Source organism: Lepisosteus oculatus, chromosome 7 (genome assembly GCF_040954835.1).
Source record: "Lepisosteus oculatus isolate fLepOcu1 chromosome 7, fLepOcu1.hap2, whole genome shotgun sequence".
Classification (NCBI taxonomy): Eukaryota; Metazoa; Chordata; class Actinopteri; order Semionotiformes; family Lepisosteidae; genus Lepisosteus; species Lepisosteus oculatus.
This window is the reverse complement of record NC_090702.1, coordinates 51,384,606-51,397,515: the sequence shown is the minus strand read 5'-3', so window position 1 is coordinate 51,397,515 and position 12,910 is coordinate 51,384,606. Positions and strand designations below refer to the sequence as shown.

General features: G+C 36.9%; 1 protein-coding gene across 7 annotated transcripts in view; it reads left to right on the top strand.

Annotated features, from left to right (window-relative positions):
* sox5 (SRY-box transcription factor 5) overlaps positions 1-12,910 on the top strand; it is a 330,663-nt gene that overhangs the window by 217,477 nt on the left and 100,276 nt on the right. For all 7 annotated transcript variants that reach the window (XM_015352122.2, XM_015352121.2, XM_015352125.2 and 4 more), the window contains one exon: positions 4,825-5,041. In XM_015352122.2, the coding sequence (XP_015207608.1) occupies positions 4,825-5,041 (217 nt within the window). The remainder of the gene's footprint in view (positions 1-4,824; positions 5,042-12,910) is intronic.

Genomic DNA, 12,910 nt, shown 5'->3' with positions numbered 1-12,910 from the left:
TGGTGCTTTCTTAGAGAATTTGAAATGTGTTTGCTAATGGTCAGAAATGACTTAAATTGACAAAATATGTGTAGTTATTTGGATGAATGATAGCCTCTTCTTAATGAATAATGTTTTTGCTAAAATCCTAATCAGTCTAGATTTTATGTTGTGTTAAATTATTAAGGCATCTCCTCTGTGTTCATTAATTATTTTTTACAAGTGCCCATACAAGAAATTTGGCTTTGCTTCTATGCTGTATACTGGGATGAAAAAATAATAGCTTCTGTTTTTGGTATGAAGAAAAAAAAAGCAAATGTATGTAGATTTATTGCCAAGTGTTAAGTCTGTTTAAATATTCACTGTTCAGAGAGGGGCTTAAAAAAACAAAACTTGCTTTAATTCTATTTCCATGCTTAAGCTCTAAAAGGATAAAGTAAAATACTTGAGAGTACAGTTTATTTACTTTGTTAGAAGTGATGTAGAATAGAATTGACATTTGCAAACTAAAAGCAGAACCACCTACACTCTTAGTAGTGCACATCAAATGCATATATATATATGACACTAGCTCACAGCAATTGAATGTTTGACAGAGAAATAGACTGCTTTAAAAAGGCAATTCTTGTTAACAGTGTGAGGTGTAAGTGTATAATCTAGCATTCCACCTGGACTGGCAACATTTCAGCAATTGTAGGTACTGCTGGCTGTTCCTAGCCACTTTAATGTTCTTCATAGACAGGTATCAGACTGTGTTTTTATGGTTTTAATGAATACAATTAATTTTCCCATGATGTGGAATCGGATTTGTCTGTTTTAAGTTTTACACTCTGATTAAAGTCCCCATCTTTCTAGTGTTGACACCCCAAATTTAATTCTGTGTGCTCTTGAATCCAAAGGAATGTGTGCATAAAAGCTAGCTTAGGGAATGAGAACCTTAGCATTTTAATCCGTGAAAACACTTCATTAATCAATTTAGCTGTCTTTAAAGACTCATGTTGTTTTAACTGTGTTTGAGTAAGCATCTTTGTTAGGAACTCTACTAGTTATATAGCCTGGAAATTTGTCTAGTGTTTTTTTTTTGTTTATTTTGTTTTGTTTTCAAGACAGTTTTGAAAAAGAGTTCTTCTTTATAAGTAGGCTATGGATTAAAGAAATTTGATATGACAGGTGTGACATGATTTTTTAAATGCATGCTAGGTCTAATGTGCTGTATGTCAGAGCTGTACTATAAAAAGTATTACTGGCTTGATCAGTAGAGTTACAACTGATATTCGTTTAAAAACTAGCTTCCCTGTGACACAGTCTTTAACATTTAAATCATTGTAAAGTTTTATTTCCAAACTAAATTTCTGAGTACCAGAATGTAATCATGAGTGGCTGTTTTGTTACAATACATAATTTGTCATTTGGCTGAGAGATTATATGATCAAAGGATAAATCATGAAAATCATATCTAAGAGTGTGAGATCATATGGCATCATCTATACATAATATTTTGATGAGCAGAAATGATCCCCATAATTTTATGAGATATTTCTTTCTTCTGTTGGTTCTAAACACATCAAAGACAGTGATTTATAAGAAAATGTGTCTATTTATTTATTTTTAATGAGTCTCTAGTGATTTCAATATGAATCGTTTTGAAGTGATTCGGAAGCAATAACATACAATGCATTTTCTTAATTTGTTCATTATAAGGGTAAAGTTCTATATAATAAATTTAATTAGTCTCTTAATACAAAATAATATAAATAGATATGTTGTCATTGTAATGGTATATTTTTTGTAGAAATGACTAGTGTAGCTGAAGTCTAGTACAATGTTACGTCTGCTAAATAAAAGTAAACATCTTCTTTTCTAAGATGTTCTGAAGTGAACTGAGAATTGCTCTTTTATTTCTGTCTGCATTGAGAAATCTACTGTCATTTTCCAGTGATTAATTTTTTTGCAGGCAGATATACATTCCATAATATACTGTAGATATAGTCCAATTAGCAGCATTTAATGTGTACTAAAATACACCAGTTAGGACATTAGTTAATAGTTAATAACAGATTGCCTCAATAAACCAGATATTAGCCTTTTTGGGTAACTTTGATTTGTGGAGATAATTTATATATAAAAAACATTTGTTTTAATATTGTAGCCACACATATAGGATCACAGTAATTATGGTGTTATTATGACTGTACATTTCACTTTTGCACCTGAAATTCCTCACATTCACTTACAAACCAAAATAAGGACAATATAGGGGAAAAAATGCTTTAAATGTGTTTTTTTAATGTAATTGTAATAATTGCTGTTAATTATTCAGGGTTCTACAAAAACATAGGAATTGAATTGATGATCTCTCATTACCAAGACAAAACTCTTTGGCGGCACGTGAATATTTTAACTTAACGTTTTTGTTATTTTTACAGAACCTACATTTTTTTATACATGCATACAAACTACAACTCCCAGCTACAACACAGTGGTTTAAATGTGGCAGGTATTTAGGTGAAATGCTGTTTCAATGTCAGAGTAGCAGGTGATGCAAATATTTGATTCCTCACAATCGGATAGGGGGGGTCACTGACCTTGAGTCCCCTGGACAAAATGATTCTCCTCCTAACTCTGCAGCTAATCCAACTTTCTTTTGTGCCATGAAGTGAATATTCCAGTTCTGTGAGTAAGCATTGCTACTAGAGTACATATATATCCTGTTCAGAGACAGGGTAGTTATACCAGAGACGAAAGCAGAAAAAAATGTACGGGTATTGGAACCATCACTGACGGCATTCACTCTTACATCAGACCACTCTTGCCGTTTTTTGGAAACGTGCTTTTCTTTTTCTCCGTCCTCCGTTGTGCTACCCCCCACAACGGGCCCCCTTGCTTACGCCAGGGCTTCTACAAGTTGAACAGTCCCAACCGAAATGGAAAAAAAGAAAACAAATCGGTTCATTTCCGTTCTTCACATGGACACGGTCCAAGTAGCTGTGCCAGTTCAAAAGTTGCGTGTTTGCGTGGTCTTCCGAATGGTGTGAGTTTGGCACTTCTGAATTCTGTTTCCATCACGCCAGGAGTAAGATTCTGGTGTGTACATTGCTGTTCATTATGTTCTTTTGTTTTTATGGATATACAGTACATTGTGATCTTGTAAAATTACCTTAGCTTAATATGAATTATAATTGCTTGTTTTTTTTAATAGATTTGTAGTGGCAATTTGACAAACTTACATTAGGAACTGACATTACCACAGGACAGATCCGTGACGTGGTGATTATTTCATAGCTCCAGGCCTCGGGTACCATTCCAGACTTACTCGGCTGTCTGTGCGGCATGATGCTTTTCTTCATCTCTCTCCTGTTGAAAATAGTTCTGTATTAGGTATGGATTATAGTGAAGAGAGCTAATAAGTGGAAGTTTCATTAAACATGTCTGGAAAAATGTAAGTTTTTGATTCAGTTCCAGTTCCATATGTTGTGGAACACCCTGTGAGTCTTAACCCTTGCAATCTTTATCTGTAAACTCTGATCACTGAGTGTAACTGAATACATGGCAGTCGACAGTAAAGCAACCAGCTCATTTTCCATTGGCCCTGTTTTGTGATGGAGAAGAACAGTATGAAAACGGTTCGTTTACCATGAAAGCAAAAAAAAACAAGTAAATAAAAACTTCTTTTTGCACTCAAGTGAAGCTGCCACAAGCTCAAACTGGATTATTCCATTGTCTAATGATGTGACTTTTCCTGTCAATCACCAAGGTGCTGTAATAGATAATTAGACTAGATTAGGTGAAGCTTAACCAAGATTAACAAAGGAAGACTTATTGACCTCATTTGCAAATATCTGCCTTGTTTTGTAATTAAACCTTTCGATAGATATCCCTGGTTTTGGAACAGATCCAGTGAGACTGCAAAGACAACTTAAAGTCATGGATTTCTAACAGTTAAAACCAATAAACACACTAGACCTGTTACCATCATATGGATGTTCTTCTGTTTATACCAAGCTTTGTTCTAGCCTGCAATTGAAAATTTAAAGGTGATACCACATTTTACAGGTTTTTTTTTTAATTTGATGAAAATGTGAAGAAGCTTTAATATATTTGTTTACAGTTTTGATTTCTGGATTTAAATGCAATGATGTTTTGCCACTCCTGTGGAAAAATTAAAAGAATATTCAGTCCACTGCATACAAGTTTTTATTTTTTTACGGAACAGTCTTCTTGATAGCCATTTTAAAGTGTACTTTGGACACATTAGTGTAATGCCTTGAGGTGAAATGTTAAGTTTGCACTCTGGTGTCAATATATAATAGTCAGCCTAATCAGATCATTATACAATTGGTTGTCAAAATGTCAAATTCTTAGGTGGGGGCTTAGAGTATTCATAATCAACTCCTTTAATAAAAAACAGCTGTTGGAAAATAAGACAACCATGGGTTTTTATGGGTAAAAATAAAAAATCTGAAAATTTCCTTGCTGGCAATTGTATATTCACATTTTTTTAAAAAATTTGGTAATCCAGTTGGTTAACCCAATAAACTAAACAACTAAATAACTTAGTAAACTAAGTAAGAAACACAACTATTTATGCTACTTAGAGGACATTAATATGATAATTGATTTTAAATGTATATGTACAGAAAAAAAATTGTAGAATATGATCTAAGTAGCTGTAATATATTTGCAGTGTATATTTAATACTAGCAGATAAAATATAACAAAAAGATTCAAAGTGCAGAGCCTATGTCATCTTTTCTTAGAACAAAATAAATGAAGATAGGCGCAGAGCAGTGTGTACAACACTTAACGCTTACACCCTCTTTCCCTCTCGGCTGGTTGTCTTGTCAGGACCTAGATGGCAATAAGGGTGCGTCTCTGAGTCCATATGCTCAACGCAGCTCATCTACCTCACCGACCAAGATAGACGAGGGCGTGCGCCAGGGCAGCGACTCGGGCTCCAGCACAGCACTGGGCACCCCAGAGAGACGTAAAGGCAGCCTGGCCGATGTGGTAGACACGCTGAAGCAGAGGAAGATGGAGGAGCTTATCAAAAATGAGCCTGAGGGTAAGTTCAGGGCTAAAACTTGTATTTCCCCCCTCACGCTTCCTGGAACATGGGTTTGCTGGCCTGCTCCTGGAAAGAAGCAGACCTCCAGGGTTTATAGGTAGCTTGAAGTGGCTGGAGAGTATAGAGTGAAGAATATACCTAAGAGGAAGCAAATCATATGTCTAGCAAATCATTTTTCACCCAGAGATTTGTCACAGTACAGAACAGAAGGACTTATGGCTCTTTCAGATCATGGCTGTATACAAAGCTCCTGTCCCGGAGGTCCATCAACATGTTGGTCTTAGAAAACGTCTCTTTCCATCTTCACCACCTAAAGAACTGGGAGAAGGTGATAAAGTGGTGCAGTTGATCCAATAATTGGATTAATTAGCTAGTTGAGAGCTCAGGCCCTTTGGAGTTGTGTATGTCTGCCACAGATCTTTGTTCTAGAAATATGCGTATGTTTATCTAAAATTCTGTTAGAAAAAATCATTTGAGGCTGCTGGTGAATTAGTGGAGCTTTTTGGGAAGGGTGCAAGACTACTCATGGGAAGCTTTTATGTAGGGGCGTAAGGTTATGAGGTGGATGTCATTGCTGTAATTTGCTGTAAGGGTGAAAGCAAGAATTAAATAAAGCAGATTTCAATACCAATCGAAATGCTTTTTGTTCCCACATAAGGAGTTGATAATTACCTGTGGCATATTTGCCAGCAGCTATCATTTCCCACACATTTGTCCCCTCCTCTGTGTTGTGGGTGACAGGTGGGAAATTGTACAACCACCTGTGCTGCTCTTTACCAAGACACTCTGAAAGTGATTAGTGCTTGATTTTACCATACAGCTGGAAGTCATGTGGTATAAATAGGATTCATTAATTGTGAGCCCTGGATTACTAAAGTAATCCATCTCATGGTGGCAGACATGGGGTGCACACTCACCTACAGCTCACAACGCATGAAGCCCAGAAGGGCCCATTCCTTGTGCACACTTGTGTATTGGAATCCCAGGACTAGTAACACAAGTCGGTAACACCTGCTAAATTGTGTATTTCTCCTTGAAGTCTAGCTTGTTCTTTATGTTGCTGTGTGATGCTGTATTGTTAGGCAGTTTGTTGTAGGAATCTATCCTTGCAGCTGAAGCTTTTTGATGTTGGGGAAGATTTTACTCTTTTGCTGAATGTCTCAGGTTTTGTATTTTGTGCTAAATATTTCTCAATATAATGTGTGGAACCACAGCTTGTGGTTGTTGAAAATCAGTGAATAGCTGCAGCACAATTTATTGCTTGGTATCTGAAATATGTAATGGTAAAGCAAGAACAACAAAGATCATTTGGAAATGCTGAATAACCTGCCTAATCACATCATCAGTGCTTTTCATTTCTGACTAACAAATGTGTGTAATGAGGCTGCAGCAAAGTCACCTCCTTTGTTTTAAAGGAGAGAGCATCAACTGTTTGTAACCATTGTCTATAGCACTTTGCATATTTATTACAAGTCTGATTGTGCTGGAGCAATTTGCCTTTTTAATGCGAAGTGTAAAGAGATTGCTATCTTGTTCAGTAGACTACTGCCCGTTGTGCAGCAGAGTTAACATTAAAAAAATAAACTGCATGGCTCTCTACTGCAAACTCTGCGCTAATTCTCAATAATGTTTTTTATCATCATTGCCTAAAACACTTAAAACCGGTGGTATATATAACGATTATGCTGGCTTCCTTATACTTTAATTACTGTCTCATGAATGCCAGAGATTGTACATTATTTTCGAACACTGAAGGACTCAGTCAGGCTTCATCTGAGTACCAGGCAAGAATACAGGCAGCCCATTCTTCACAAATATCAAACCGAAAGTAAAGAAAATTAATGTTCTTACCTAAAATGCTACCGGGATGTGAGGCATGGCATTTTGTGCAGCAGGTCACACAGACAAAATTTGTTTTGAAGTTAGAAAGAGCAATCCTTGTAGAGTCAAAAAAAACTCAGAGGCATCTTTCATGTCTCGATTCCAAGAGTGTTCTAATTTTAGACACAAGAGAAAAACTAAGCAACAGTGTAATGAACACACTCAACTAAACCACCTCAGCTCATACTGAACCAAATTGTCACTATACTGGGAGGACACTGTCGATGTTTTAGAGCTCTTGCTTTGGCTGTATATGTTGTACATCACACAACTTTACAGTTGATGTAAGATACAAATTAGTAAAGAAAATGAAAGAAATCATATGATTTGAGAGTCTGTCATTGTCTATTATATTGTTGGCATTTTTTATCGGAAAATACCATCATTTTTTTTTCATTGAACATATGTTCCTGTCTGTTGTTTTGTAGTAGTATTGAAACCTGATCTGTTGCACTACTATCCTCTAATAGAATTCATATACAAGTAGACAGTGTAGCAAACTAGCTGGCACTAAACAAAAATGTAGCGTTCTACAACCACCATTTTATTTATTTCTGTCAAACAAAAGGACGAATGTCATAGGATAACATACCTAATACTTTGGCATTAACTTGCCTGGCCAAAGGTCACAGCACACTTATGAGGAATGAACCAGGGAGGCAGCTGTAAGGGTGCTGTTGGGGTGGAGGAAGGGGTGCTGGAAAAGATGGGCTCAGAGCTGTAGGTAGCTGGCAAGTATTTGAGTGGAAGTGGAAGAGAAAAATTACAAACAGACTTCCTCCGGAACTTCTGTTAAATAACACCATTAATAGAAAGATGCTTCCATATTAAATATTGGCAGACATTGGGAGATAAATTCTTTGATAAAGCAGCAATACCCAACTGAACTCCATTTATAGTGAATGTGATTTCTGATTTGTATTTTAAAATGAAGAATGATTCATCCTGTGTCTAGCAGAAAGCAACTGGAAAGGATGCTTTTCTACCTACTTTCTTTTTTACTGGATTCATACAGTAGATACTGATCAGCTTCTACAAAAAAGCTTTTAGTTTTCTTACCTTTTATGATGCATAAATTGCTTCCTGCAAGATATTTTTATAATACTTTGTGTACACCTATTTAAGCACTCCACTGCCCATTTTCTTGCCTGTTACACTTCCACAGCAAATCAAGGAATTGCATCTGTCTTTCACATATCTTGTTATCGGACATATATGATTCTGAGACGGTGATCTATCTCAAATGGAAGGAATTAGTGATCTTTTTCTTTAAACAACACGCACTGGATGCACATTCTAACTAAAAATACAACAAATGCATGTCTTATTCCAATGAATGAGAAGAGGAATTTGTGTTACAAACATGTTACAAACTTCAGAACTTATAGATCTTTTATTCTATATAACAAGAACAAGTGTTTAATTGTAGTTGAAAGCTGTTTTTAAGTCACTGAGAGGCAGTCATTGGCTTGCAATCTATGTGTTGGATGATCCCTGCCATAGAGGAACGGAGTTTAAGACAGGCATGAGGCATAGAATTTAATCATCTTTGAAAGATAAATATTGTAATCAACTTCTGCTCATATATGTGTATACTGTATGTCATCACTGGGTTTTCCCTTTGCACACACCCAAAATGTGATACTGTATAAGCTAAATTTGTGATTTTTAACTATATGTTGTTGTCTATACAAGAGATAAATTAAAACATCCTGCAATATTGGTGCAAAACCTGCCACGTTCATCATACTGTAAATGAAGACACACAAGTGAGGCCTGCTGTAAAGCTTTTACAAAAATAGTTGTTTCATGTAAAACACAAGAAATGATTTCAAGGGGTATCTGACGCACAAAAAGAGAAACGGGAATGAAGTTTGCAGACTTCTTCCTGGGTTTTTTTAGACTGGAAGAGTGGTGTTTCCATGCATCATACTGTTTGTATTAATACTATGAAATATGCAGGGGAAAAAGTAAATGTTGTTCAGGGCTGAATGAAGCAAAAATATCTGTCCAAGAGCAGATGATGATCAGCATAAATATCTGCAACTCAACATTCCTCTTACAAGATATGTCTGCTGTGTTCTTGTGAGGCTGTATCTCTACCCAAATCTTAACCACATATCATGACTCAACTGCGAGGATTTTCATCAAGGCCTAGCTGTTAGCTCTTAAAGCCATTAATTGGTCATCGCAAACATGTTGAATGTGCTCAGGTGCTCTGCAGAGCCCCTTACACTGTACAAAAACACATAAAATGGCATGAAAAATGGGCTGGGTGAGGGGATGGGGCGGAAGACTTTTGGAATTAGCTTTGAAATGCTTGATTGAACCAAAAAGAAAAACTCCCAATTGCCGGACGTCACTCACAAAACCCCTTTACTTCGGTTTCTTATATTTAGGTTTGAGAAATTTACACAACCCCTGTGTCCGATTTCACGACCCTACCTAAGAGTTTAGACAAGGGGGGCTCTGTGAATAAACTGTAGAGCTTTTCAGCTCAGCACTCCAGGCTTGAGGAAGGGGAGGAGGTGGGGGGGTATCCAACAATGAGCAATATTGAATGATATTGTGCGGAGCGGGAGGCTGTGCAAGCTCTAGAGACTCCATTAGTGAAGGTTACAGTTAGACATTAGAATGGTTACTGGGTCCACACATTACCTCTGCGCTGTTAAAATGAAATGTGCAAACAAAGGACCCGCAGCTTCTTAAGAGGCTGAGAGAAAGAGAAAGAGAGAGAGGAAGGGAGAGAGAATGTATTGAGCTTTACAGATGTACCCAGCAGAAAATCCTTTTTTCCCTGCTTGCCATTGTTTTGTTCTGTACTTCTCAAAGGCCATTAACAGTGAATGGCAGGTTGTGATGAAAAATTAATTAAGGCTTAGTTTAATCATTATGAAAGTACTATATTAATTTTTTTTTTCTCACACATCCTCCGATTTCACGGTTTCAAGAAAGATCAATAACACAAAAAAATAGTTAAGAGGTTTGAGAAAAACAAGAGCACAAAAATGGTATTCAAAACGATAAACATCCTTAGGTGAGGTAATACAAAAGGGCGTAGGTGTATAATACACTCTTTGATAGGTTCATGTCTACTGCTACACTTGTAGACTGTCAAGGTAGCGTGTCATGTCTGTCAGTACCTAATGACAAAATGTGAGTTGATTTGAAAAGGAATCGTTTTTTTTTCTTTGTCAGCTATATGAATTGATGAGCCTTTACAGTGAATCATTTTAAATTAAATAAAGCTATAATCAAGGTTACAGAAGAACATTTTTTTATTATTTAATCTATCAATGAATCGTATAGCAAATTATGTGGAGAAATGAATGCTCGTGCAACATGGAGTGATTTCACAGGAAAGACGGAGCAAGGGAAGAGGAGAGATGGGGCTGGCCGCTTCTGTAAACCCTAGTCATACGTTAGTTCAGCCCAAGGAAAGTTAGAGAAGAAGTTATGGTGTTGTCAACCTGGCGTTGAGTTCCTGAGGCTGTACGGCACCGTATTCTCATTAACATATGCCAGCCAGTGTTTCTTTATTTAGTTTCCAGATAAATTAGTAACTACTCCTTGGTTCCAGTTTTATAAGGAGTTGTTTATTAAACCTGCAGCCATTGAAGATACTGGGTCATCCCAGCATGCCTATTCCCCAGTGCAATCAGCCCAGCCTCTTCTTCTGATGCAGTGCCAACATTGCCAGCACAGAAAGCAGACGAGGCTTTGCAAATACTTCAACAGGGTAATAAATTATAACTGCCTGTGTCCCTAATTGACTACATCTAACTATCAATCTAGCATCTATTGCTGGATTTGTAGCATGAGATTTCTGCATGTAGTAGATCTATCGATGTGTCTGTGGTAAATACAACATGGGCATGTGTGCGGTGTTCTCATAAAGAGCAACAGCACAAACAGAGATGACAAAGGAGATAACAAAAAAGCTATCATTGAAACTCCATTCCAACTCTTTTGGCTTCCTATTCAGCTTGTGTTTATAAGAATGGATACTTGAGAATTTTTGCAACTTGTGTAGGAAATAAATAGTTCTAGAGTCCTGTATTTAGGTGGCACTCAGGTATTTAAGGAAAATTGTTTTTTTGAATTGGCAGATTAATATTTACTGTGACTACCACAGACAATTAGTAGTTGCTGGAATGGATTGATGAGATCCTCAGAACTTTTATTGGATGAGACCTTTGTCTTTCAACTTTTTTTTTCCTTTTATGAGAGGTGTCTCATTGTACTGTCTCATGAAGTGTTCTAATTGTGAATAAGGGGATTCCAGAAAGCCAACATTCAAAGCGAGGTTCTGGTGTGAACGAGACAGATTTGAATGTGTTTTGTTGCTGTTTTGTAATTCTAAAACATTCTGATTCATTTAAAATTATTGGAGCTCCTCCATAACCTAAAGCAGATACACATAAAACCTAAATTGCTAAGACAAATGTGGTTTGGTAATAAATATTATACACTCACTGTGCCATTAAAGCCAAGAACAACTCACTATCAGGAAGAACAATTCTAAAAACATGTTCCAATACAGTGTTTTGAAATACTGACTTTAAATCTCTTGCACAGTATATTTTCTAAAAATTCACAGTCCTTTCTTATGTGTGACTTTGTAATCAGGCTACTTTCGATAAAGAAGTTAGACAAATTAATGAATTACAATACCGTCTTCTGTAGCTCCAACAAAGCCATAAACGTTTCAAGAGGATGTAAAACATTAAGAGCCAGATGTACTCAGGAAAACCAGAAGCAGTGCAAAAATATTGAGATTTGTGGTTGTGTTGTGACAGTTCACAGAATAAACACTGAGTCCTACAGTATATGCTGAGAGAAAAAAAATGTTAATGAAATAAGCTGTGGTATATTCTTTTAAATATCTGTTACTTTAGGGAGAGAAGCACTGCGTGAGCTTTGTGGCAAGTTTCCAAATGAATAGCGGTAGATGACTTGTGATTAGCCTGACGTGTAAGGCTTACTGTTGTCAAGCAGAAACAAATACGTGTTGTGGAACAATGTCCCGGTCTGTCTTGCCAGGACCACAGCCTGGCAGCCACAGGGAAGAGGAAGGCAGGAAAAGAAAACTCAATTTTTCTGACGAGGTGCTGGAAATGCAGCTGTTCTCAAGAATTAAATTGTCACGAGACACTAGAGGTATTTGACAAGGGTGTTTCTAATTATTAGGTTTGAATTACATACTACCTGCACGTTCATAGAATAGGTGTTTCCTGATTCTGTATCCATTCTGGGAGTGAGCTGGAGGTTTTAGGAACGCAACACTACAGACTGTTATTTGCAATACATTGGAGAAACCAGAAATGGCTCAAGAAATTTCTTTTTTAGCTCTTGTGAGTCAAACTTGCTTTATGGAGAAAATAGGAATCTGTGCATTTGTCTCAATAAAGCTTTACAGTAGGTGCAACTGGCAAGGCATGAGAAAATACTGACTAGAAGCAGCCAGCACTTGCCACTCCAGGCCCCTGAAAAGAGGCAGGGGTAAGATATGTGGGGAGGATAATAGTTTTACCACTGCAAAGATGGCATGACCTCTGTGAGAGAGTGGTTCCAGGTCAATTTTAGATCATCCAGCACCTGTTACTGATTTGATCTTCACATTGTTGAGAACACTAAATAGTCTCTCTTTTCCTGTTCTACGATTCACTCATTAGTTCTGAAGTCGATGACTCCCTCTTGCTACTATTACACCATATAAGTATAAGTAGTATTCCACATTGCCTTGTAAACGTTTGCCAGTCATGATGTTTGAGGACATGCTTTCCAACGTTCTCACAAAACTGTGTTAGTTTTAAGTGTCTCCATTTCTGGCAACTTTACAATTTCACTTAAATATTTGGGTGACATCATTTGCACAAACTCCATTCCGGTCCTGTGATGTCTTACAAGAATGCCCACAATTACTGTTTTTATTCATCGGGGGCTTCGTCACACAGCTGAATGACATCAACCAAGTATTTTTGT